The 27,053-nt window shown below is 37.2% G+C and overlaps 1 protein-coding gene and 1 long non-coding RNA gene across 2 annotated transcripts in view; one reads left to right on the top strand and one right to left on the bottom strand.

The window, feature by feature from the left end:
* Positions 1-1,924: 1,924 nt before the first annotated feature.
* Positions 1,925-10,298, bottom strand: HRH1 (histamine receptor H1). Its single transcript, XM_010718413.4, has 2 exons — positions 10,030-10,298; positions 1,925-5,623 (listed from the first exon to the last, which is right to left on the bottom strand). The coding sequence occupies exon 2, from the start codon at positions 5,499-5,501 to the stop codon at positions 4,074-4,076; it is 1,428 nt and encodes a 475-aa protein (XP_010716715.1). The 5' UTR covers positions 5,502-5,623; positions 10,030-10,298; the 3' UTR covers positions 1,925-4,073.
* A 100-nt stretch (positions 10,299-10,398) lies between these two features.
* The window catches only part of LOC109369903 (uncharacterized), a 93,989-nt gene continuing 77,334 nt past the window's right edge, over positions 10,399-27,053 (top strand). The window contains exon 1 of the long non-coding RNA XR_002119550.3: positions 10,399-10,573. This is a non-coding gene — a long non-coding RNA (uncharacterized LOC109369903). The remainder of the gene's footprint in view (positions 10,574-27,053) is intronic.

Genomic DNA, 27,053 nt, shown 5'->3' with positions numbered 1-27,053 from the left:
CTCACCAAGATCAGCAAGGACATGTCAAATGGAAAATCTGTACCTGGAAGAGACTAAATGTGCATGCCACCAGCTACATCACTGTAGGCTGGGGACTCCCTGGATGACAGCTTTGCAGGAGTTAAATAATACGGAGAATAAAACATATACTAGATGGCAGGATCCACTTAGAAATTGCACCCTCCCTTTAATAAACTTGCATGCTACATCAAACTTGATACAGAATCCCACAGTTCTTCTTATTTCCCTCTAGATGTCCCCACTGACACAAAGAAACATGGAAGGGTGAGTGTATTTTTCTGCTTCTTAAAGTTGGTTGCTCTAACCACACCCTCAAAAAAGTAGAACTTCTGTCCAAGAATTCCAAGAAATTAATTACGTTCACTTAAAACTGTGAGTCTTCTGACTTCGTTTATTAACTGGAAAATGTTGAAAATATTTGCAGGAAACCACGCCTGGAGGCTTGGCCCCACGTGGTGGTAGGTTTCTTCATTCCTTACCCTGATTTGCTTTTCTCTGCTTCTCAGAAGAAGAAACTAATAAATCCTGTTACATACTTTGCTAACTGGAAGCTTAAGACAGGAAGTCTCCAATTTTCCTGTTTTGTTATTAAGGATTCTGTTTATCACATCGGAGAAGTCTATTATGACAACTTTCCCCATTTTTGTAATTGCCACATTTAGATTATGGATAAAACTGAAAGGACATTAAAAAAATAAATAAATAAAAAATCCAGGCAGCTCATTTGTTTAATTTTATCTCTTTTGTATTGAATAGTTTTTAATCATACCGGAAGTATGCTTTGATTTTTAATGGTGATATTATTTCACTGGTTTTGTTAAAGTTGCTGTTTCAACACGTTTTAAAATCAGAAAAGGCAATTGTCACGATCAACGCTTTTTGATAATCTAAGTAGCCCCTGGGTTATTGTGTTCTAGTGCTATGCATAACTATCATTATGCTGTTTTTTTTTATTTCCCTAGTGCACACCTGAATTACCATCTATTTTATATAGAATTGCTGTTGCACATTATAATAGAAATAAAAAAAAAAGAGCAGAATGGCTATTGATCTTAAGAATAGTTTGTGAATGGCTTTGAATAAGAGCGTATGTTCCAAAATATGCTGCTCTGTAGTCTGAAAGGTTTGTTTTATTACTTGCACAATGTTCCTGCAATGCAAAAGTTGCCAGAATTACCGAATGAATGTTACTACTTTTATATATATATATACACTATCTGTATATTTTGGCATATTTTTTTTCTACATTAGAGTTTTCTGATTGCAGTTGTTCCTGAATACTACTTAAGATCAAATTTAATCAATCTCTGAACCTTGTTTGATACATTAGACTATATTAATTAATTTAGTGCATTTTTCCAAATATCAAGCTAACCACTTAGAAAACTGCAGATACTAGGCCTTCATTTAATGTTAAGTACTATTAAAAAAAAAACAAAACTATTGACGTTCAGGCATTTAATTAACAGATATAAAACGGAAGGGATAATAATACTTTGCATTTATTTAGTGTACTGCATCCAAAAATTATAAGCATGATGCAAATGTCTTAAGTGTTCAATTGTTCTTCTAAGTTTTGTCACGCTCACTTGCAAAATAGGATGTGTGGCACAGAAAGACTCTAAGTAGCTCAAGATCAGTAAGAACATAGAATTGAGAATTGTTCCTGCAGCTGTTACCAATCTTCTCTTCTGATGTAAAAAGATATTAGACAGAACATCCATTTAACTTTTCCCACCAAACACGTGACAGCACTCTGCTAAAACAGCTCCGGTTCTGTCAGACCTTTGTTGTTAAGCTAACAGCTGTTTCAGAAGCATGCAAACATTCTAAAAGTGGTAAAAACATCAGCACAGCAAAATGACGAGTGTCGGTGCTCAGTCGAGTTAGAGAGCTCTCACAGTTTCTTGTAGCATCAGAATAGTTCTACTTTATTGTGTTCAACATACACCTTATATACCATTCACTTACAAACAAGAAATTCCTGTTCCCCTAACAGTTCCTCTAATCAGTTAATTGGCCCTAACTTCTCCCAAACAACAGTGATAAAAGATGAAAGGTTTTTAAGTGCGACAAGATTAACAAGACATAGAAAAGAACCTCCTGTTCACCCTTATACATAAACAGACACTGTTTGCTCTGTCACACACTCCGGTCTCCCAAGGTTTCACAGTGATAGGGTCTATCAGAGAATCTGATAAGTTCTTTGGTGACTCGCTCACATTTTCATCTTCCCCCATAAATGACAATATATTCTTTTTACACTGAACTTACGGGATGCCTCACCAGTCACCCTTCCTAAAATGTATGGAAAATTCACCATTAAATGCAATTCACTACTATATACGAATATGACATCTGCTGCTGAAGCTATCACAGAATCTCGGAATCACAGAATTGAAGGGGCTGGAAGGGACCTCTAGAGATCATCGAGTCCAGCTCCCCTGCAAAGCAGGCCCCCTGCAACAGGTGAAGCTATCTGGTTCTGGTCTTCTTAAAACTGACTGTGTAACGGCAGTCCCATAGCAATTCTGCCCCAGAGGTCAGATTTAGTGTTTGCTCAAAATGTTTCTTTTGCTTAGTTCCATCACAATATAGAAATGAATGTTTCACTTGTGTACCACAAATGTACAGTCTTGACGTATTTGGATCATACAGGACCAGAGATCTCCTTGGCCTCAATTCTCCATCTTTCTTCCCAATCTGCAGACTTTGGTTTATGTTGATGTAACTGTTCTGTTAAATCATCAGCTCATGTAATGTAAGTGACTATGCAGTCTTTTGCTAAGGAACTATGTTTTCTTCCTTTGTCTGAAAAGTAGGGTTTACCTCACTGCGCTGTTCATACTTAGAAACAGTGAAATGGATGGCTTAACAAGGGAATGACTTGACTGCTAGGGTGAAACCTGCAAATCTCTCTGTCAAAGCTGCCTTCCAGCTTTTTCAAAGGAAGCCCTTTTCGTATGTTGTTGAATGGATGAGGCCCTAAGGATACTGTAAAAGCACAGCTTTGAGTTGTAGGCTGTATTTAAGTGGCTTCTTGAGAACCCTTCCAACCATAAGTATTCTAATATTCTGCTTCTTCTAAAATATTTAACAGCGTTTACAGCACAACTTATATAAGTAAAGGACAGGAAAGGTAAAAATACTTCATGTATTTTATTTCCTATTTTGCAAGCTTGAGTTACTGCTTAGGACTTTGTCTCACTGTAGCGAGAAGAGTTTACCTGTCATAAAGATATGCATTAGCATTGCTGCTGCATGCTTAGGCTATTTGCCAAGTCATAGGAGGAATAAAATACATATAGGCCATAATCAGGTATATTCTCAAAGAATATATGTTGTCAGAGACAACAGCCTACCCTTCTTGATACTATCTTGAGTTCGGAATGTCTTAGCAAAATGTGTAGGACACAACAATACTGCTTTTTTCAGTGAAGTTAAAGTGTACTGGTATAAATGAAGCAAGCATGATATTAACTGGATACTGTAAGTTAAAATATGACTTCCAAAGAAGTGTATGACTTAGAGAAAGCTATAAATAAACAAGGTAGATTTTTTTCAAACAGTAGAAGCTTCTTTTTTAACTATGCAAAGTACCTCTTTCTGCAGAAGATCTCTCTTCACAAGCAGTGTGTTCCCTGTTTAAAGCAGTAAGTTAAAAGAGAAAAAAAACTTTGACCGGTCACAGAAACAATATTCTCTTTCTGCCTTTTCCACAGCTGAATAACTTACAATCCCTGATGATCTCTTTTCGTACAGTCTGTTTGGTTCTATATGATGAAAGAGAGAATCTCAAATCATAAAATATTTACAATAGTGTAACAGTTCTGAGACTGGCTACTGAGCTTTTCAGATTCCTGATAAGAATTCGTTCTTCAAATGTGTTGAAGCTGTTATATGAACATATCCCACTTTTACTAACACTTGTTTATAAATTAGTTTTCCAAATCCTTCTAATTTATCCATGGTATTTGCCTTTGAAACTGGAACATTTCATTTGATTGATTTTATGGGTTGCTTTTTAGCTCAGAAAAAAAGCCAGTGTGATATTACTGAATGTGAAGGATCTTTTTGAATGTCTTCTTGAAATTCTCATTACAAAGAGGATACAGGAATGGATTTAAGGTGGAATTCACATAGCCAAGCCATATAGTGAACATATGTAATTTGTAAAACTGTTCACGGTGTTGGAAAACAGTTACCATGTATAACACAAAATAGGGAATCCAACACAGCATAAAGGCTGCCATTATGACCCCTAACTGCTTAGCTGCTTTCCACTCCCTGCTCACATGCTGTCTTCGAAGATGACGTTTGGAATGAGTATGTAGGGTTTGCCAGGTTTTTCTCAAGTAAGTCAGTCCCCTGAAATTCCTGTTCTCTGTATTTTCTTGAGGAATGCAGGCTCTATCAGGATTAGGATTGGATTGCTCTCCAGAAGGTACGTTCTCTGTGAAAGTATCGCTGTCTGATGCACCACTTAAGTCACTGTCCTGTAAGTGAGGGTCCTCTTCATTTTTATTGTCCTTTTTTACACACATACTCTTCTTTCCTTCTTTATCCAGATCTGGCTGAGACTGGGCAGTGGTGAGAGTCAAACCATTAGATTTAAAGGCTTTGCTGTTGCTGCTGCTGCTAACAAAAGCCTTTGAAGACTTGTCAGAATTAATGAAAAGAGGTTTTGCTGCCATACTTCTGCACTCAGAGGACATTTGCTTGTCTTTATGAGTTGTGTTTTCATGTAAGCTTTGCTTTTGGAGGCAAATATTTTGCTTGTCCTTTGCCTTACTATGAATTACATTTTTGTTTTCAGAGAAAGAGCAGTATGATCCATTGATGACTTCTCGCTGTTGGCAGTGTTTTCGAACAGCTCTGAATATTTTACAGTAGAGACACAACATTATAACAGAGGGCAGATAGAAATTGACAATGGCTGTCAACACTTTGAACCAAGTGACATGAGAGAATTCAGTTTCGCATTTAGCCTTTCCTTTCCTTTTCTCATCATTAGCAGAATCATGCCACCATAGGATTGGAATGACCCATAAGGAGGAGAGCAACCAAGCTCCCAAAATCACCAGTGATGCTCTCATTTTTGTTCTATACTGGAGATATTTCAGTGGGTGTTGAATTGAACGGTAACGGTCTAAGCATAATATGAAGAGACTGAAAATAGATGCAGTACTGGCCACATAATCCATTGACAGCCAAAACAAACAAGCTGTAAAGCCCAGAGTCCACACATGGTTTAGGAGATAAACAATATTAAGGGGCATAACAGCTGCACCAACGATAAGATCTGCAATAGAGAGGCTAACAATGTATAAATTGCCAACTGTTTGCAGCTTCTTCTCAGTTTTCACAGCACATAATACTAATATATTCATGACAACAGTGATCAGTGAAATGCTAGCCAGGAAAAAACCTAGAAGAGCTGAGTGAGTATAATTTGAGTTCTCTGTTGTGTTTTTTGACATCTTTTGTACAAGAGCAGAGAATGAAAATCAGAGAAGATGCCCCAGACTTGGAAACTCAATCTTGATTTACACTCCTGGACGAAAATATGTTGGGTTGCTTTGTAATTTTTAATGCTGGAACTCTGGAAAAGAAAAGAAATACTCTCAATCTCTGTAGTGCTTGTCATTTTCCCTTTTAGGTCTTCCCTACACAACATATTTCTACAATATTTTACATAATGAGTAATTTAAAATGTAAAATATCCTATGAAAATTACTGAAGTTTAATGTACAACTAAAATAATTTCTTGTGTGGAGAAATCCTTATGTGAACAGAAAATACTGGCAATAGTTGGATTCAACTGTACAAACATAAAACGAATGTATTTCCTAACTAATTTCCATAGATGAGCATATAATTTTCTACTAATATACTTTAAAATATTAAAATATTAAAATACTTTTAATATGAAGAGACCATACCAGAATAGAAGCTAGAAAACAAAACCAAATTCAGACCTGTGAAGTTTGGTTTGGCTTATATAGAACGGCTCTCCTAAAATTCTATAACTGCTCAAAAGTTGATGAGTAATAGTGAAGGAGCAAAGTATTTTATTCTGTAAAGAATGGTTACAATTTCTGGCATGCAAGCCTTATTCTGTAAATGCTCGTGCCTATAAACAGTGCCTATAATCAGTGCTTTCACACACTGTTCATGTGTAAGTCCCTTAAATTTTTTCCCTGGTGTACTTATGGTACATAATTGCAAGTCACATCTTTTCTTTCTCTTAAAAATTCAGAGTATTGAAAGCCTACAAAAATTAGAGTTTTTACTGAGGCTTACTTAGTATCTGTTAATTCATTACCTTGTTCTGGGCTTCGTTTTGGATTTTTGACTTAAGATTGAGTTTTTGAAAGCATTATTTCTCCATGCATAATTAAGGACAGAGCATATACGTCTTTGCTATCTCTGGAGTTGGTATATTTCAAAATACATTCTGCTTATCTGAATTCTCATTTTGTTCAGTACTGATGCATATAAAACCATATATTGTAATGCCTAGAGATATATTTTAATAGTTGAAAACAGGGGAAGAGTGCAGGAGTGTATTTTCCTGTGCATTTCTATACATCTTAGTGCCACAGCCGCTATATTCTCCTTTTTCACCCTTGCTTCCCTGAGCTTAGCAATCTTTCCTGATCCTCCTTATTTGCTTTTTCAGGAGAGGGGAAAATAAGTAATACTGGCCTGTACAGCTAATGAGAGCTACAGGAATAGTATCAGGAACTAATTACTAAACATCTCCTGGCATTCAATTACTGACAGAAACTTGGCTAGGGAAACATTACTTATTCAAAAAGGAAAAATGCCTGGATGTGGTTCATAGTCTAGAGACCCTTAATTTGCAGGAACACAGTTGCAGGCTCATTACTTAGCAGCAGAACCAGTGAATACAGTGGCTTCTGTGCTGTTGACATAGGAACATTCTGAAAACAATTTAGAAAAAGAAAAAAAACAAAGAAATCATCCCTGGAGATGCTTAACTGAACAAAAGGAGGTGGGGAAACTCAAGCACACCAGTATTGTTTTTCAGAGAATGATTCTTGAATTGACAAATGAAATGGTGAATTTGTGTATAGCATATAAAATTGAAAGTGATCATGTTATTTTTAATATTATAATCAAACATCTAAAATAATTCACGTCCTTTGATGCAGTAAATTAAGCATATGAGCAAACACCCAATCAGCAGCCTAAAAATCTCATCTAACCTGGTATCTATCAATACCTTGCTGTATGCAGCTAGGTTACCACTGGAGTCTATTCAACAAAAAGCAGAAGTCAAAATTTTTGTCTTTGACTTATTAAGTTTAAAATGAAACCCATCTGGAGAGTCCTCAGCAAAACCGTGTAGTCCTATCACTTGAAAATGCATTTCTTTCCTTCTTTCCTTGTTTCCTTCCTTCCTTCCTTCTTTCTTTCTTTCCTTCCTTCCTTCCTTCCTTCCTTCCTTCCTTCCTTCTTTCTTTCTTTCTTTCTTTCTTTCTTTCTTTCTTTCTTTCTTTCTTTCTTTCTTTCTTTTTCTTTCTTTCTTTCTTTCTTTCTTTCTTTCTTTCTTTCTTTCTTTCTTTCTTTCTTTCTTTCTTTCTTTCTTTCTTTCTTTCTTTCTTTCCTTCTTTCCTTCTTTCCTTCTTTCCTTCTTTCCTTCTTTCCTTCTTTCCTTCTTTCCTTCTTTTTCTTTCTTTCTCTCTCTCTTACTCTCTCTCTCCCTCTCTTCCTTTTTAATAAGGTCTTTTTGTTAATGTTTGTCACTGACAGCTGAAATCTGTTCTGAGGAATACAGAAACGAAGTAATTTTTTATGTACAACATAATTAGTATAGTCAATAGTAGTAGATGGGGATCTCAGATATCCCGTTTTAAATTCCTACAGTGCAACCTAAATGCAGATGTTATCAATATGTAACTTCAGTATCTTTCAAATGCTAGTTGCATGAAGTAAGACTTGGAAACCCATTGGAAGTCTGGACGTTTTTATTTTATACCACCCCCAGCTCCATAATGCTGTTGTCTTCTGATGACTAACCATTCAGTTTTATATTCTAAAACTGAAATTTCCTAAATATAAGTAGTCGATGTATACATGCATTCAGTAGTCTAATCAACTACTTATTTTCTAGATATTACTATACTACAAAACATATTTCTTCAGGGAAAAAAGAAGAAGAATGAATTATTTTTAAAGTCTATGTGTCTTAGGTTGAAATTATCAGAAGATTATAGATTTTTTCCAGTTTTAGCTGGCATTCTTGATCAATCCTCTTTAGCAGTGGGCCTATATTTCATTGTGAACATTGAAACCAGAAGAGCTAACTGAATTAAGTTAACTGAATTGGGTTTGGATAAATGAAGTTCTACTGTCTGATACACAGCGTTAGCCACTTGTGAAGACTCTATTGAATAGACATCTATGAATAACTTCTCTGAGTTCTGAGGAAATGCTGGAAAGAAGGAGAAAACTGATTTATGGGAAAGTCAGTACATTCCAACAAAGAGATATTAACTGGAACCAGATCCTTCGAGGCATTCTCTCCTTTCTCTAGCTCTTACTATACATAGCAAATAATCTAATTTTGATCTTTTTCAAGAAAAGTTTTAGAATTCCTCTCTTGTCAGAGCTAGGATCTATTCAGGATAAGTGCAGACAAGAGTCAAGTTTGTGATCATGCCAATATTGCAATTCATAATAAGAAATTTCTTTATAGTACATATAATTCATTTTATTTTATTTAAAGAAGGGCTCGGAGTAGTGATTTTAACAGTTTTTATAAAAGAGACTGAATCCTTTAGGGCATCAGATGAAAAATGTGAATTTTCCTCCTACTGTCTCCTCTGCACCAAAATGATCTTAAATTGCAACTCAAGTGAACTTTTAGTGGTTTTAAGCTAAAACCTATTACTGAAAGGCTAAGTTTCAGCTCACTTGGGTACCTTAATGTACCTATCGGGGGGGCGGGGGGGCAAGGGAGGGAGGGTAGAGAAGTCTCCAATTCAGAATAGATATTGAGCTATTAATCTTTTTAAACATCTTGTAAGCTTACTGTAGTAATATATGAAGGAATTCACTGTTTTAGCAATAACCCATTTAACATTCACAGTCACCCCTTTTCCTTGTTTGGGGGATGGGGGGCAGTGATGCATATCTGTTGCACTGAGTTCAGCTACCTCCCACTCTCCTCCAGTCATAATTTGCTTGTTAGATCTTATACAGATAGTTAAAATGAACAGGTGGAGCCCAAGGCCTCTTAATGCTAGGGAGCCTGGTGTCTTGCAGATAAATGTAATAAATGAGGAGCAGCTCATCTAAGAAGCCCAATTCCTCTCCATCATTCCCGCTCAGTGTCTGCACAGGAAGGGCTGGGGAGACAAAATGGACAACTGCTTACAGCACAGGTTTGCAATAAGTTATGGCCCCAACACACCCCCACTTCCATTGTCTCCCCCCCCCCGGACACTCTGGATACAAAATAACATATCTAGAATTTTTCCCTGAAAAAGTTTGATTGCTGTCAGAAAGTTGTGGGATGTAACACTGAGGAACAAACTGCTCTCCATCCGGTTGGCAGCTGATGGCAAACGAAGAGCCGGCTGAGCTGCCGGTCTTGCTGCCCGCTTTTCTGCTCGAAAAAGATGCAATCGGTTTGTGTGCCGTACAGCAGCGTACAGCCTGAATATTGCTCGTACGGGAACCCAGCCGCTGCCCGGGGACTCCAGGCTGTCCAGGCTGCAGTGCTGAGGGAGGAACGGCACCAGCTGCCGGCTGGGATGATCGGATAAGGAGTACCCACTTCAGCGAAGTGCCTCGAGAAGGGCAGTTAAAGATCCAGAGTTGTGGCACGTGTTTTGGTGGCTTTCTTTGGCTGGCCGAGGAGCCGCGAGCTGCCCGCCGCTCCTCCTAGCGCTGCTGCAATCCCTTCCTCTCGGCCCCGAGCGCAGGGTGCCGCCGCTCCCTTCTTCCCCGCCCGCTGTCGTGCCCTGGTTCACTCACCGCGAGGCCAGACGGGGAGGGGGCTCCCCTTTTTCCTCCTTTCCTTGCCGCGCTCCTCGGGTGGGATGCTCTGTCCCGCCCCGGGGGTGCGGAGCTGGCAGCGGTCCTTCCCACCGCGGAGCAAGGCTCGCCCTTCCTCAGGACTGGTGCAGCCCGAGGAAGAGCTTGGCTCTGCCCGCCCCCGCTCGGAAGGGTCGCGCTCCGGCGCTGCAGCTCTGCTCGCTACGGCATTTCCCTCCTCGGACCGAGTGCCGGCCGAGGGCGCTGGTACCCCGAGAAATAGCCCGGCGTAGGGTCCGCCCAGCCGGGAGCGGGCGGTAAGGCGTCGTTGCCAGGAGTTCGCACCGTACCGAGAACAAATTGATTCTAGTTCGCCGTGTCTTTCTGGACGATGAAAACACGAGGAAAGTCTTGCCCAAGGCGGGCAGCGGGACCTCGGTGGGATCGGTGTACCCACCCCGAGAAGGGCAGACGAAACCCTGGCCACTTGTATTGTGCTCTCGAGAAGACGTTAGTTCCAGACGTATCCTGAAGACCCTTGCTGGTAGGTGTGAATCCCAAAGTATAAAGGGAGATTGAGAGGCTTGTTGTCTATGGTGGTCTACAGTGGGAAGGAAGGCTGCTCTTAGAGGAGAAGAGATTCATTTGTCTGAAGTAATGCCAGCACTCTGGAGCAACAGAAATCAAATCCATGTTTGCAGTCAACCTCGTGCTTGCTTTAGTCACAGAGTCATCTCTCTCCCTCTGATAACCAGTGCGTGTTAAGTAGCTCACTTAACAGTCTGCTTTTAGTGCAACAGTTTAAGACCTGAAAAATATCAAATTTAGAACACATTATTGCATATCTTAGCTGGACTGACTTTTTTGTGACTTTCATGTGTCCACTATATCTGTTTTGTATTAATAATACACATCTTCTTTCTTTTTTCCTTCCCTCTCTCTCAACCCGTGGAAGGTAAATTATCCATTTTCACTCTTCTTTAAAAGTGTGCTATTTTTTCTCACTTTTTTATTTTCCTGTTTATGACTGTATTGCACAAAAAAAAAAAAAAAAACTGTGTGTGGATTCAAAAGGAATATTTTATTATATCTTGAGTAAGTCATAAAGAATTCATGCAATGATGTTTTTGCAAACAGCATTGTTAGGCACTTAGTAACTGTTCTGTCTGTAGAACTGGTGAAGACTGCTGTTAATTTTGCAGTTCCCACCAACTACCAGTAAAACAGCAGGAAATACCCACATTCCTGCATGAAGTCTAGGAGGATAATATCACTAGCAAAAATGCACAGCTCAGTGAGAGGCAAAGTGTAAGCATCCTCTTGATTCTACTCAAGGAATCTTTTTACTATCCCATTATGATAAAAACAATTTCCTAACAAATGTATGCTTACGCCTTTTAAAAATTTTCCTCTCATGTAGAAATTTAATCCTTTAGGTGGTCAGAGCAATCCTGTGCAAGAATTGTCTCCTCATTAGTGTCAGACAGCACCTGAACATGCTGAGAGGCCATCCATTGGAAAACAGTTTTGCAGGAAACCAAGGCCTTTCATACTCACACTTGTTATGCACTTAAAGAGTAGTTTATGGGCTATCAACTTATGTGCTACTTGTAACCTACTTAATAACAGTTTTGCTTCAGCAGCAATTCACATTCAGTCCCCAAGTGGGTTATGTTTAAGATTATATGTTGTGATATGGAGCATTAGTGATTTGCAACAACATTAGTTTTAACTCAGGAAGACTGAGCAACAGGCTACTAATTGCACAAGTATCTCTTTATATTTGTTCTTAATTATACTTAAAGCTGTCTGCTAAGTAGCCACAACTGTTTTTGCTTTTTTTTAAATTCTGCAAATTATTAGATTTCATGTAACTTATAACATTTTCAAGTTTATCTTAGACAATGGCCAAATAAACTAATTCCAGTGAATAAACTAATAAACTAATCCAGTCTATCACCACCTTGAGTGAAGAATTACTTCCTAATACCTAAGCTAAACCTCCACTCTTTCCATTGAAATCCATTCCCCCTCGTCCTATCACTGTCTACCTATGTAAAGAGTCAGTTCTCCTCTTGCTTGTATTGGAAGATTTGCAATGAGGTCTCCCTGGAGCCTTCTCTTCTCCAAGCAAGCAATCCCAATTCACAGAATCATAGAAACATAGAATGACCTGGGTTGAAAAGAACCACAATGATCATCTAGTTTCGACCTTCCTGCTGTGTGCAGGGTTGCCAACCACCAGACCAGGCTGCCCAGAGCCACATCCAACCTGGCTTTGAATGCCTCCAGGGATGGGGCATCCACAACCTCTTTGGGCAACCTGTTCCCTTAACTTTTCTTCATAGGAGAAGTACTGCATCTTTTTGTGGCCCTTTTCTGGACTTGCTCCAAAAGCTCCGCATCATTCTTGTGCTGGGGCCCAGGCCTGGATGCATACTTGAGATGGGTCCTCACAAGGGCAGAGTAGAGGGGGAAAAATCACCTCCTTCTCCCTGCTAGCCACCCCTCTTTTAATGCAGTTCTGGATACCACTGACCTACTGGGCTGCGGGAGCACACTGCTGGCTTATGTCCAGCTTTTCATCTTCCCCCAAATCCTTCTCAGCAGGGCTGCTCTCAGTTTCGTCTCTCAGTCTGTACTCATATCTAGGATTGCCCCGATCCAAATGCAACATCTTGGACATGGCCCTTTTGAACCTCACTAGGTTCTCATGGGCCCACTTTTCAAGCCTGTCACGATCCCTCTGGATGGCATCCCTTCCTTCTGTTGTATTGACTGTACCTTTCAGCTTAGTGTCATCAGCAAATTTTCTGCGGGTACACTCAATCCCGCAGTCAAAGTCATTGGTTGGATAAAGATGTTGACCAGCACTGATCCCAGGATGGACCCCTGGGGGACACTGCTCGTCTGGTTGTAGAGCCATTCACAACAACCCTCTTGCTACAGCCATCCAGCCAATTCTTTATCCACTGAGTAGTCCACCCTTCAAATCCATATCTCTCCAATTTAGAGATAAAGATATGGTGTGGGACCATGACAAAGGCCTTGCACGAGTCCAGGTAGATGACACTGAAGTTTCACTCTGACCAGGTAGAAAACACTGTCATGATGCATTGAATTAAGTCAAGTAATTAGAAACAGCTAGCTGTTACCAAGAGAAAGGACTTGTGCATTTATAATCAGTCTAAAAGTTTCATTTTGTAACCATTGCAATTACAGTTTTGAAATATTATGAGTAATGGATGAGCAGACAGAAAGTGAAAATGACACAGGTAACAACAAACTAAAGAAGAGATATCAGACTAAAGCCATTTCCAGATGAGAGAACACGATGGGGGACTTTATGTGTAAGCTGATAATGTTTGCAGATATTACAGAAGTTTTTCAGTGGATATGGTAACATAGTCTCTATATCTTGTTTGTGGCATCAGACAACATGTTCTTCTGTGAACTTGTGAAAAAAACTGCTTTGAACATTTGTCTTTTTGTCTGTAGTGGGCTTGGGAACAAAAAATGAACTTGACAGAGAAGTTGTTCTACCTTGACTTTGATTCAGAGCAGGTATTTTTTTTTAGTCATCAGCAAAATTAACAAAGTTAGCTCTGATGTGCTCCCTTTGCAAAGTTTCTACTTTCTGAACTGTGTTGGCTCTAACATCATATACTCCCATCTGCAATTAAGGACCTAAGCATGACTTGTAAGGGTGAAAATATTTCTGCTTGATTTGTCTCAACAATTTGCTTCTCTTGTCATTTGAAAGGCAGAACTCAGTTACGTGCATTCTAACCTGAAATAATGAGCAATAGTCAGAGACAAAAATTTTGGAAGTTATAGTTAAAATACATTGCTCATTCATTGTATGTGTTTGGATGTACTTAAGGTGTAGACATATGAAGCCTAATTTTGGCTTCCAAGGAATCCACTGATTGAAACTTTGGCCGTTCCTCACAGGGCACAATAGACATGAAATATTGTGCTTGTGAAGTAAAAATTACCATTCTAGGTCTGAACAATTCAGCCTGTATTCCCTAGTTTTAAATGCAGCATCTGCTGCATAGGTGTAAATGTGTCTTGAAAAAATTCTAGACGCTTGCATGTGCTGTTTTTGTTTAGTTTCATATATTTGGTAGGCATATTTGATGCAAGAGAAATCTGAGTTTCAGAAACATCTGTGTGGCCTACATTGGAGCTACAGATGCTTCTCCATGAAAATTCTTGGGTCTATGCATATCTGTTCTCCATCATTTGCCTATGGCTGAAGGAAGATGAGATAGGCATGGCAAGTCCTACCTGTCCATTTGGGTGATCAGCTTGTTTCATCTATAGGCCAAGCACTTTTTCATCAGAAAGATAGTTTCAAGTACCTAAAAAATAATGCTAATAGTGATGTGTACAGTCTTCAAGCTTTGTAGTGAAGACAAATTTCCCTGGAAATCTCAAAATGATCTACTTTGTAAAACACTTGAGAACTTCGCAAATCCTTGAAGCTGCCTGATTTTTCTCTTGTAGATTCAGTATCTTTGACAGACACATTCCATGATAGGGGCAAATGAGTTCTGTTCTATAAATAAGTTCAATTTTCCTTTATGCTTATGATGGATGATTTATTCTGGAACTGGATAAAACGAAGTTGTTAGAGAAACTGTGCAGTAAAAATAAAACAATCTGGATAAAAGACAGGCTTCTAGCCCTAGAAAAAGCTGTATTATGTCACAACAGTTGAACAAATGTCAGACATAACCAAGGGAAAAAAAAAAAGAAAAAAAAAAAGAACTCCAATGATCTTTGAAGTCTGGAATAGGGAAAGATGCTATTGAGGGCAAAGGTTACATGTAATTATCCAGCAAGAAGACTTGCAGGCATCCAAAGCTTTCTAGAGCAAGAAGAGTCTGTACCCTGTACTCCCTCATTCATCTTCAAATAGAAGTTGACTGAACTTTTGAATATTGCACTCTAGTCTCTCAGTAGCAGCTTTTGCCAGTAAGAATCAGACTGGTGGCACCAGGTTTGCTTTCTGTGCTGCGTACAGTCGGAAAAGAGAAATACTAGAAATAGGGAAGAACCCATGGAGGTGACATTGTCAAGCCTTCTGATCAGGGTGGGGCTAATTCCAGTCCTTGGTGTGGTGGGTCATGGCTTTGTTAGCCAAGTCTGAAAAGCATCCGAGGACAGGGATTCTGTTGTATTGCTCAACTAGTGTGAAATTTCAGAAGAAATTAAATGAAATGAAGAGAAATGACATGAAGAAGAAGAGAAACGACATGAAGAAGAAATGAAATGAGGAGGCAAGGCATTAAAAAGCATTATGATGTTTTTTATGAAAGCCCGCCTTTAAGCGGCTATATTGGAGGGGAAAAACAGTATTATGTACGTTGCCTGGGAATACTTCGGTTTGAATTTTTTTTGTAATGCCATATAAGAAATGTATTGTGACAGTGTATATATTTAACAAGATGTGTATTTTACCATATGGATACAGCTAAGTGAGAGTCATTTCATATCGCTTTAAAACTGTACTAATGCTATTAAATTTAAATATGAATAACTGAGTTTTTACTGTTGGAAAGGAGTTGTACTCAAATTATGATAGACTGGTTGAGTATCAGTGTTGCAGCCCTTCCTTATAGTGTGTCTTTATCAATTTCATGTAAGAAGAGTTGGGCTCAATTTTAAGTAGAAGCACAAATATTCTAAAAATAACACAGCATTTGGAAACTGATCCCATTACACATGTTTAGCTCAAAAATTTGTGGTATGAGTACATAGTAAATTTTATCTGAAAATAGTAAGCCAAAGTCCATGTACTTCAGCTGTAGTGAATTACGTTTATCTGGAAGCATTGTGTTTAGTGCAAAATAATATTCTGATAAAATGCTGAATTGATCTTGGCAAAGATGACAACTTCTTAGGTGATAAGTAAATCTTGTAATCCATCCACAGTTATTATTTCACTTAAATGCTGCCAATACAGATATTTGTCTTGGTGAGGGGGCAATGAGTTCCTTCTGCCTTTGAAAGTGAAGAAATTTTAGCTAATTTAAATTGGATTGACAGAAAGTTGAAAGACATTTGTTTGTGCAATTGATTGTCAGTGTAAGTTAAGTATTCAGACAAGGTGCTTAAAAGCATACTTTTATCATTACTTCACTATTTCAAGTGTTTTACATTTACAGTTTAGGAGTAACTGTGAGCCAGGAAACATTGTTATCTTATATATCGTGATGGTCTGTTGATACGTGATTGAGTCAAGAGCAAACCAGTTTTAGAATAATGAACAAAATTTTATTGTCATTATTTTCACTGTCTTTCAACTTAACATTGCCATATTCTTAACTTTGCCATAAAGAACACTTAAGGATATAAAATGTAGAGTCAATCTGTAGTGCAGAAGAAAATCCTGCTTCCAGATCCATTGTCTTGATGGTTAAGAAATACCACTAAAAGATCACATCTATAATTAATGATAAAGAAATTAACCACAATACAATTTTCTACAAAATTTCAGATGATAATTCCTAATTAAAGTATTTCCATTTTTCCATAAATGTATGTATAGATGTACACATATTTCTATTAAATTTCCCAGTAGAGAAAACATTAATTATTTTTCAGAGTGAATCAGCATTCTGGAAGTGTCTGAGAGAAGAAAATACAAAGTTAGATGCTGTGTTAGTGTTGCTTTATGTGTTTAAGTCTGCAACTATTCCATTTCTATCTTCTTTTTTTTATCAGAGAATGTTAATTTTATTCTTTCTGTTCTTGCTGATGTTCCTATGGATAGATGAGTCTTAAATGCTTGTTGTAAGAACAGTTTCAGCATATTGGCAAGGAAGCAATTTGTATCACTGCTTTTGAGCTTTGAGCTGATGGCTCTCCAGGAGCCAGAAATGCTGTGCTTCACTTCCAAATGTTGTTTCCTACTGTATTTTTTTATTTCAGATGAACATCAACTGAATGTTGTTTTCACATTAACATAACTGGCCACATACGTTTTATTTATATTCTTGTTTCTGTACTGTAGCTTTTATTAAAAAGCAGGTAATTATAAGTTTTAAGAATATTTGCTAGTTGCTGGGCCCCTTACTTGTCTCTGTGAATCAATACAACCCAGCTAGTGAAAGGAGTCCATGATATTTTAAGTGGAGCTGTTTGCAGGAATATTTTTTGAAACTATCAGTAGTCCAACAGCCCATCTGAGGCTTTTTTTTTCCTTTTTTTTTTTTTTTGAGCTGAAAGCTGAGGATTATTCCATAACAACTGAAGATACCCAAGTGTTTTCCAGTTTGTGAAGCAGAACTTCTAGCTCTTAAACCAGCAATGAGACCATAGAAAAGTGCTCACAGAGACTTTTTGGTTTAATTCATATAGCTCTGTTTCTTACTGATGCTAGAAAATACTTTGTGCACTGTAAAAGCAATCCAGGAGTATGTTTAATCTTGAGAAATAACTCTTGAAAAGAAAAAATTAAGAGGGTTTTGGATGTTTAATAAAGTTATTGAGGTTTGGTAACAGATGTACTAAGGAAAAAGAAGAATCTTATTTTCATGCTAGGGGAAAATGAATCACTGTTTGCTTCTCCTACCTTTCTTCGGTACAGGCAGAGGGAAAGATCCAGTTGGTTTCCATTGGCAGAGTCCCAGTAGTAAAAGGAAATTATTTTAGTTCCTGCAAAAACTTAGAGGAAGTGAAACTTGAATTTAGTTTTGTTGACAAGTTGCCTTGGTAAAAAGACCTGAATTGTTTTCACATACGATTGAGTTTTAAGAAGAAAGCCACCATGCAGTTGCTTCCTCTCCACCCCTACTTTTCTTCAGGAATAAGCATCTTGCATATTTCAAGATAGACTTTGCCCCAGGAAATTCAGCTTATACTGCTGTAGAAATAAACATACAGTTCATTATATGAACCTAATGGAGAACTTACTTAATAATGTGCATCATACTGGTATAAGTTGTATTCAGTAGGTAGGAAAACTGGCTGATGGTATTTCCTGCATAATATTTCCAAGTCACAAAGCCTCAGAGACTTGTTTCATGGGATGCTTGAGCCTAAAATAAACTTCTGAAACCACTTTATTTGTATGCATTGAGAGGCTGCTGTTGTAGTACCCACTTTAACATATTTTCCCAATTTAATATAGCTGGTGTGATGACGTTCTGGTTCTGCTATCAAAAATAATGGAGGGAGATGTATAACTCCATGTCTTGGTGTCTAAGTGAAGAAGAAATAAAGAGTTAGTGGAGTGATGCCATGAGGCTGAGCTCTATCACATGATAGTGGTGTATTTCATGTAAAAATTGCACTAAATAGTAAGTTAGGTACACTTTGTTCAATAACTTTCTGTACAGTCTGTGCTTAAGACTTAAGAGTGTGTATCTCCCTTTTATATACGTATTCAGAGAATAGCACTAATTAATAGTAGCAGCAATTAGAGGTAGTGGGGATGCAATTAGAGGTAGCAAAATCATTATATAGAAACAAATACAGATTGGTATTACAGGTATTAACAGACTCACTACTGTAGTAAATATAATTATGGATTGCAAACATATAACAATGTGTGTGTGCATGTGTAAATATATGTATATGTTTCATAAGATTACCCATACTAAGAGTATCAAATTGATCCCAGCAATGGATGTCAAACTGGCTTCACAAGGGTCTGGCTAAGAAAACTGATCTACATTTCTTCACCAGCAGTTCTTTGAGGTGGATCCTGCATGTTTTCACTTCCAATTAAATTCTTTTTTTCCTTCTAATTATTATTTTGGCTTTGAAGAAGCAGCACGAGGAAGCCTAGCTGCTAGAACAAAGTATCTCTCTTTTAATTTTCCATTATGCTGTTTGTGTCAGAAGAATAAATGAATTTGTGACCTCCCACTCTTATGTCTTGGAAATGCTCAAAAGTTAGAGGAAAGAACTAAGCACTCTGGAGCTCTCACAGAGCTTTTTGAAAAATGTTATCCTTAATACTTCCTAAGGATGGTGACTGTGGTGACTGTGCAAAAAATATTCCAAGGGAGCTCAGTAGTAGGCTGGTATAAGCTACATGTGGCAAAAGCTTGCATCTGCAGTTTGTGTGAAATTAATGTGTAAAAAAGTTCTGAAACAAAACTTGATGATTTTTAGAATCTCTCTTTATTAGAATTAAGTTGCTTCAAATAAAATCTTGAATTTCAGCTATTACCATAGAATTTAATGAAGGTCATTTCAGATTCATTGAGGTGAAACAGTCTTATCTTAGAGGGAATATGAATTGCTCGAAGATTTGGCACAGAACTTTATCTCTTTTAGAAGTATTTTCTTTGGTAATGTTCACTTAGTGTCAATAAGTAAGCTACTTTTAGTTGCTCCTTACAAGCTTTTCAGGTTGAATGTTAATGAATGCTAGGAGACCACACATGGTTCATCGTCTGAACTATTTGAGCTCAGTTCTGTTCAGCGTGACTAAACATGTTATTAAAATCTGTTCCAGTTTTCACTTAGCATCCTTAATGGTGAATTCTTGAACTGTCTGATGCAGCTGCTGAGTAGAAAATTTCTGACAGATACTTTTGCTACAGACACACAAATCTACTTCCAAGGTGATTTTGAACACTTTCCAGTAAAATAAATAAGTTAACTTGAGGATAATATGAGAAGGAATATGCAGCATCAATATATCTTGCCTGTATCCGAAAATGTTCATTGTTCATCAGATTTGTTGATCAGACAGGCTTTGTTTTTCTGCTTTACGAAGAAGAGCAATTAGACCTCCAGGAGAATCTGTGGGAAACAGCTTGGATCTTACTCATGATGAAAAAAAGTAGTACACAGACAAATGCATTATACTCTAAAAGTTGTTGAAATGTTTCTGTAGTGCTTTTTACAAGGCAATAGTGTGTGTAGAATTCATCATATTGCTTTTTTTCTACTAGTTTACATAAAAAAGATGTTGGCATGAATATAAAAACTATGTAAATAATCGTTTTAAGTGTAAGAGAGATCTTTAGTAAATATAAGAGAGATTCAAATAGAAAGTAGGCCTGTAAGTGGAACTACAGGAGACCCTTGAGAAGCTTCATCTGTTTGTATTTTTCTTTCACTGCATGCGTTGTTTATTCTTCTGCTTCATAGCTGAGAGTCTTAGTGTTTTGTTTTGCTTTGTTAGTATGGACACAATGCTCATCACCAGAAAATATTAAGAAATTTAAATTAAACACAAGAAATATCACAAGTGAATCCTTTACAGTATAATCAAATTAGATATATTTATTATATCATATATGTATATATATATATATGCATGCTCCTATACAAAGACAAGGTCAACTCTATTTTCATAATTGCCTATCTTACATGAGAGAATACTAAGTAGGACACAAAGGCCTTGTATGCGTGAAGCCAAGTGAGTTGTATTTTTTCTTTTCCCAAAAGTGAGCTCCAGGATTTTGCTAAATGATTTATGTTCTTCTTTATTCCTTTCCATAAGAATCTCTGGGTGATTTTTTTTTCTTTTATAACAATGACCTGCACTTTGGATGATAATGGTAAGTTATTTCAGAATGCTTTATTCCTCAGTTGTAGTTCACAGCCAGAAACGCGTCCAGGCTTTTTTCCTCTGTATTTTATTGTATTCAATGCATAAGAAATGCACAGACATAACTCAAAGCATTCCCTTCCCGTTTGAAAGGGAAGTGATTTTTTTTCTTCTTCTTGTCTGCTCTCTCAGAACAAAGTATATCCTCAATAAAAAAATATTTGAAAGAAGGGAACTGATCAAATCTTCCAGTGATGCTGAGATGTATTTGTTGCTTTGAATAATGAGAGAGAGAAAAAAAAAAGTGAATGTTTTTGAGTTACAGCAAAAAGAAGCTTTCTGCTTTTCGTCTTAATGGAGAAAGAAAGAAATTAAGTCCATTTGCCTTGCCATAATGATTATACAGAAACCGGACTTAGTAAGAATGATAGGAACATAAGGGAAGTAAAAGACAGAAAATGTGTTTCTTAGGAAGCACTGAGGAATAGAAATATAATAATGTGTTTGTGTTGATTAATGCTTGATGATTCATGAAATTTCAGAGCTAGCTTACAAATTGCATCTGTAGTTGTCTGGAAAGTCACCCATCTGCCCTTTTTAAAGAGTAAACAAAGAAATAAATAAAGATGAATGACCAAAGAAAAATGACAACTTTTGATAATCTGAGGTAACAGATACAAACTCAGTTCTCATGTCATTCAGAAGATTAACATTAAATCAGCATGTTCATAATCTTCCACTGACTACATGCCTCTTTTTATTTATCATTCTGATATGAATATATTTGATTCTGACCAGTGCAGATATAGGTAGTAATTTAATATCTGGCTACCTTTGGGATTGGCTGTGTTGTAAGCTCCTCCAACAGACTCTCCAAGCAGAGAGACAGATTCAAAAGATGTTGGCTTGCTCTTGAATTTGATTCTTCAGGGGATGAAAAAAGCACCTTCGTTTGAGTGGCATGTGAAGTGTGTCTTATAAATGTCAAAACAAATGTTTTGTATCAATGTAGAAATATATTGATCTCCTAGCTGAGTGGTCTGTGGGAAAGATGTCTTTATATGGCACTGTTCTGCAGACACACAGTTGCCTGAATTATGTGTTTCTGCCTGGAGAAATAATATGGACTGGGTGTTGCATTTTAATGTAGCACAATTCCCCGATTAGTCCTGTGTGCTTTGCCTGTAACTTCAGTTGGCAAGTATTGAGTTCTGATAGAACTGCTTTAACAAGTGTTAACAAGCATAATGGCTTTGATGTTGCAAGCACTGTCTCCTCCATTCAAAAGCTAAATACAGACAAATGAGATAAGGGATCTTTTTGACTCCTTGTTGATCACCTGTTGTACCTCTTCTTACATGAATAAACTGCAGTATTCTCTAAATTTAGAAGAGAAGACTAGCTTACATTGCTTTAATTAGTAGAATTTATACAGCTAAATATGTATTTTTAAAAAATTGGTCTGATCATTTTAGTCTTTGTAACTAATAGCCTCCATAAGGAAACAAATAAGGAGCCAGTAAGGAAGAGCGGCTGAAGACATCATTTAAGTTAAGAAACTGTTCCACTCCCAGAGCTGTTTGTTGATGTCAGTAGTGAAATGAAATAATAGACTATCATCAATAGAAACAAAAACATACTGTATTCCACAGAAATATTACAAACTTTCATTTGAATCACATGAAGTAAATGTGCAGAACTGTTATACATCCAGTACTGTGATCTCTAAAAGCACTTTATCCTGTTGAGGGGCTGGTGCTTGGCTATGTCTGTATTTCTTTTGTTGCAAGATTATTATATGCACATTGACAGTATATAAAAGGCCAGCCCGAGAGTGCAGAGAGGTAACTGCACTGAACTTTGTTCCTATAAGAAGATATGAAGAGTTGATAATTAAAAGCTGAGCGAATGAAGTATCATAGGCTAAAGCAGTAAGTAACTGTGATAATGAAGGAAAAGGTTGGCATGCTATGCAGAGACAGCAAGCCATTTCATTGCAGAAACAACAATTTGCATCTTCTAGTGCTTTTTCTTTGCAATTTTTCCACAGGAAAACATATTCACACACACACACACACACACACAAAGAAAAAAAAAAAAAGAAAAAAAGAAAATAGACAAAATGTGCAGGTATTTTTTTAATTGCTGTTCTGGCTGAATTCTTACAATATTGGGTGTGTATTCTTACTCATGTTTCAAAGTAAAAAAAAAAAAAGAAAGAAAGAAATCCTTAGACTTGTCTAATGCTTCATCATCCTTCTTTTAGAAGGACAATTGAGCTCTAATGGGTCAATTGTTTAAACGGCCCACATAGGAGAAATAGGAACTTGACTTCCATATATTCACTAGAAAGGATCTTCAGAAAAATAACATCTGGAAACAGTTTGTTGAGTAAGGATTAGAACTGAGGCCTCCTTCAATTGGAGAAAATTCCTGAAGGAATATTAGGCTGAAGAATATAAGTTCCTTCCCTGTATTCACTTTCCTTTCTGTTTTTCCTTTCTATACCAGTTTATCAGTCACTCAGTACAGTTTAAGTGAGAGCTTCTTTTGCTACCTCTTTAAAGAGCTGCTAATCCTATGAAGAGAACAGACTGCTGGCATGCTGACAGTGTGACAATTTATTAAAGATAGGAGTATAAAAACCCTCATTCAGTGTAAGGAGGAAATTGAACCAAAGCCTCTGTCTTTTGGATAAATGTTAGGGAAGGTTCATGCATGGACTTAATTGGAACTTACTGACACTGCGTTGAGGAAGAGTGCTAATCACTTAGAATGTATTATTTCCACTACACTGGATGAGCCAGGAGGATCACTCCCTTAATCATATCCTCACTAGACTCAGTTGGCAGGTGATGAACTGCCCAGGAAAGGACATGTTCACTAACAGTTCTTGGCATTTGGAGGAGTAATGTAACAAAAAGAACGTTACATACCAAGTTTAAAGCAAGCAAAAAAACAACAACAAAAAAAAACAACAACAACAAAAAAACACAGATACTTTCTTGGACCAAACATTTTAGTCTGGTCCTGAGTTGCAGCCAACTTTAGAACAAAAAGTTCAGTCAGTGAGAGTGGTGATAACTGATGTTTATAACTTTCTAATAACTAGTATTGGCTATTAGGAAAAAAAAAAAAAGTGCAATTACTCTTTTCTAAATAATAGAAAGATTATAACCCTGGACTTCAGGAGAATAAACATTGACCTCTTCAAGGATCTGCTTGGAAGAGTCACATGAGACTTGGAAAGAAGATGGTCCCAAGGAAGCTCCTCCAAGCTTGAAAGTGATTCAAATAAGCAGGAAAATGGACCAAAAAAAACCCCACAAATCAAAAACAAAAAACAACCCACAGACATGCCAGGAGGCATGCATGGATGAACATTTTTTCCTGGCAAACCTCAAACATAAAAAGGAAATACACAAGAGCTAGAAGAAAGTACAGATAAGCTGAGAGCATTATAGAGACACTGTCAAAGCATGCAGAGATGCAATTAGGAAGAGAAAAGCCTACCTGAAGTTGAGTATAAGATATGTCAATGGAACAAAAGGACTTGCACAATAAATAGCAAAACAATGTTTAGGGTAAATGCAGACTTGCTATTGGGTGGGGCTGAAACCCTAGTGATGTGAGTCATGGAAGATGCTTCACAAAGGTAATAGTGTTAAAATATTAATTTGTTTGCTTCTATTAAATCTTAAGATTACCAAACAAGTATTCAGCAGATGCTATAGGATCACATTTGTCATTGCTGCTCTTCAGTTGGTGCTGATTTAGTTGTGCTTTAATGAAGTAGAAATCTATGCAGTTGAAATGGAAATTGCTATCGCATGTGTGTTGATTTAATGTAAAATCAGACCTTTCCATTTTTCTGGTTACAGAGAGTGACTGACTCTAGTAGTATAATTGTCTCAGTTGCTCTGGTTAGTGACCTTCTGTACCACTAAAAGTATTCTAACAAATTTTAACAAAACTTAGCCTTTATTATACATTGCAACATAATCTACAGGAGATAATCTGTTTGATTGGTTTGAATGGATTAACAAATATTTTTGGTGAATTTAAATGGAATGTTCAAGAATTGCTAAATTTGGAAAAAATCCCTGTTTCTGAATCTGTGAAAGCAAGGAATCCTTTCCTTGTCCTCATAGGTGTTGATATCCTTATTGACAGCATTAACAGGAAGCGCTTGTAATTTGTGCAACACAGTCGATGTTGGTCAGGAAATAGTTTTACATAATTTCAGTGCATTTGGCTTTGTTCCAAGTTGTCTTATTTTCAGGATGAATTCTGCAGGTTGAGAAATGAAACTAAAGTCATATACTGAATGAAAATAATGTGTTAGCCTTTATATATGGAGACGGGAAATAAGCAGTCATTGTCTGGCAAATAGCTTTAGAAGAAAAGGCAGGAGCAAAATTGTTTTCCAGTAAAATAGATTTAAAAAAATAATAAATACAAGTTTGTGGCTGTTACTGTAAGGGCACAGGGCATTATAAATGAACACTCTAAATGAGAGCTGAAATCTGATTTGACCTTATGAGAGAAGCCAGTAGTTAAGCTTAATTCACTGAGCATCTGTTCTTGACTTTGGATTATGAAGACAACGAAGGAGAAGAATGGTTCAGCCTCAAGGAAATAGAATATAAGCAAGTTGGAAGTATGTGGGAAAAAAATGTCAGCACTGTAGATCACAAAGCATTGCTGCATATTAATCTTGTTTAAACTTCAAACTTAGAGTGTGGTAGCAGTGTGGGATACCACAGAGCAAGAGCTCCTCTCTGAAAACTTCAGCCATCTCAAACCTTCTGCCAAGGTCCTGGACAGAACATAAATTTAAACCTTTTATTTTTTCCCAAGTTACATCTAGTTTCAGTGAATAGATATGGATTCCATAGAAAGTGTGTGAAAGAGACAAGCAGAGAGTTCATCGTTAAGGCAAAGAAAGAATAAGTAAATATCTTGAAAGCGAGCTAGGTTTCCAGACGTGCAATAAACAGGAATTATGCTGCAGAACCAGAGGCAGAGAGGCTGTCACTATAACTAGGATGTAATACATCATGTTTTTAAACTTCTGAAGTATATTAAAAATTATTTTGTTTTATGCAAAGATGCAGTATGGACCCAGGTGTTACTTAAAATGCAGTAGGCTAACTTTGTATTTAGTTTCTCAGCTGAGGGCATTCAGTGACATGCCTAGTTTACAGCATCAGAAACTTTTTTGCACTGGGTGAGTATTAAAAGGTGGTAGGCTACATTTTCAGTCATTTTTTCTGTACTTAAAATCCTGTGAGTTACATTCCGGCAGTGGAGTTCATTTACCTTAACAGCTTGAAAGGTCTATATATCTGTCTATATTCGGGCATCTGAATGTCTTTGTGTGCAGTTTCCATGTCCTGATAAAAATTCAAATCCATGCTTTTTTTTCCCTGCTATTATTGACAGTAAAACTCAGACTGTTGACTGTGTGGACAACCATTTTCACAGCAACATGACGGGACTAAATTTTCAAAAGCAGCTTCAGAAAGTATATCTGCAAGTGAGGAATGTAAAAAACAGCACTCATGCAGCCTTCTGTAGCAGATGCATATAGCTGCTTGTGATGCACATAGCTGCTTGTGCCTTTCTGTGCACTAACATGCCTGGGTGTCACCAAAATCTGGTTTTATGCTCTTTGCACAAAAGTCATGTTTATGATTATCATTGTCTAAACTCACTAGCAAGGTAAGACATATCCTACCTGTCAAAGAACAACAGCATAGACAAACAATATAAAACAAAATATTTGTTTCCAAGTGGCTTTAGATCTTGACAAGAATTACTATCATTGTGAAGTTAAATAATTCAGTTTTGAAAGGTAGCCTGCTTAAAAATTTGTCTACTCAAAATAAAATCCAGATAACTAAGTACACTAACTAGTAAGTTTTAATCCTTTTTGTAAAGATTTCATAGGCTAGAAGTACTGCAGAAGACCAAAACTACATTATGCTGCGTTTTAATGCCAGTAACATAAGAGGACGTGTGACAAATGCTTTAATATGCACGTCCAAATGAAATAAAATATTATGCAACAAAATTTATCTTGTCAGTGGAAGGTATGAAATCGTATAAGAAACTCTGTCAAATGAAGAAGCTGACCTGAATATGATCGCTTTATTAGTGTTTTTAGGAATAGAAACTGCATTAGAATTTTTTTGTTTCAAACCACTGTAAGTCTTGAGCTTGTCTCAGCTTTCAAGAGAGCTCTAAATGGCTCAACTTTCCTACAGATGCTGAGCAAAATGTATTCATTGAAACCACTATAACTTCCTTCCTGGGTTTAATCTCCTTCACCAGCATCACTTTGGTATCAGTTTTTGGGAGATGAGCAGGTGGTAATTAGTGGTGGTCTTCCCTTTCTGTGTTTAGTTTTCCCTTCCCTGCCAGCATGACAGTCTCATCCAGCCTTAGTTGTTTTTTGGGAGGCTGCAGAACGAGATTGTCATTTTCTCTGCCTCATTTT

This window comes from Meleagris gallopavo, chromosome 14 (genome assembly GCF_905368555.1).
Source record: "Meleagris gallopavo chromosome 14, MGAL_WU_HG_1.1, whole genome shotgun sequence".
Lineage (NCBI taxonomy): Eukaryota > Metazoa > Chordata > Aves > Galliformes > Phasianidae > Meleagris > Meleagris gallopavo.
This window is presented reverse-complemented; position numbering and strand designations above follow the sequence as displayed.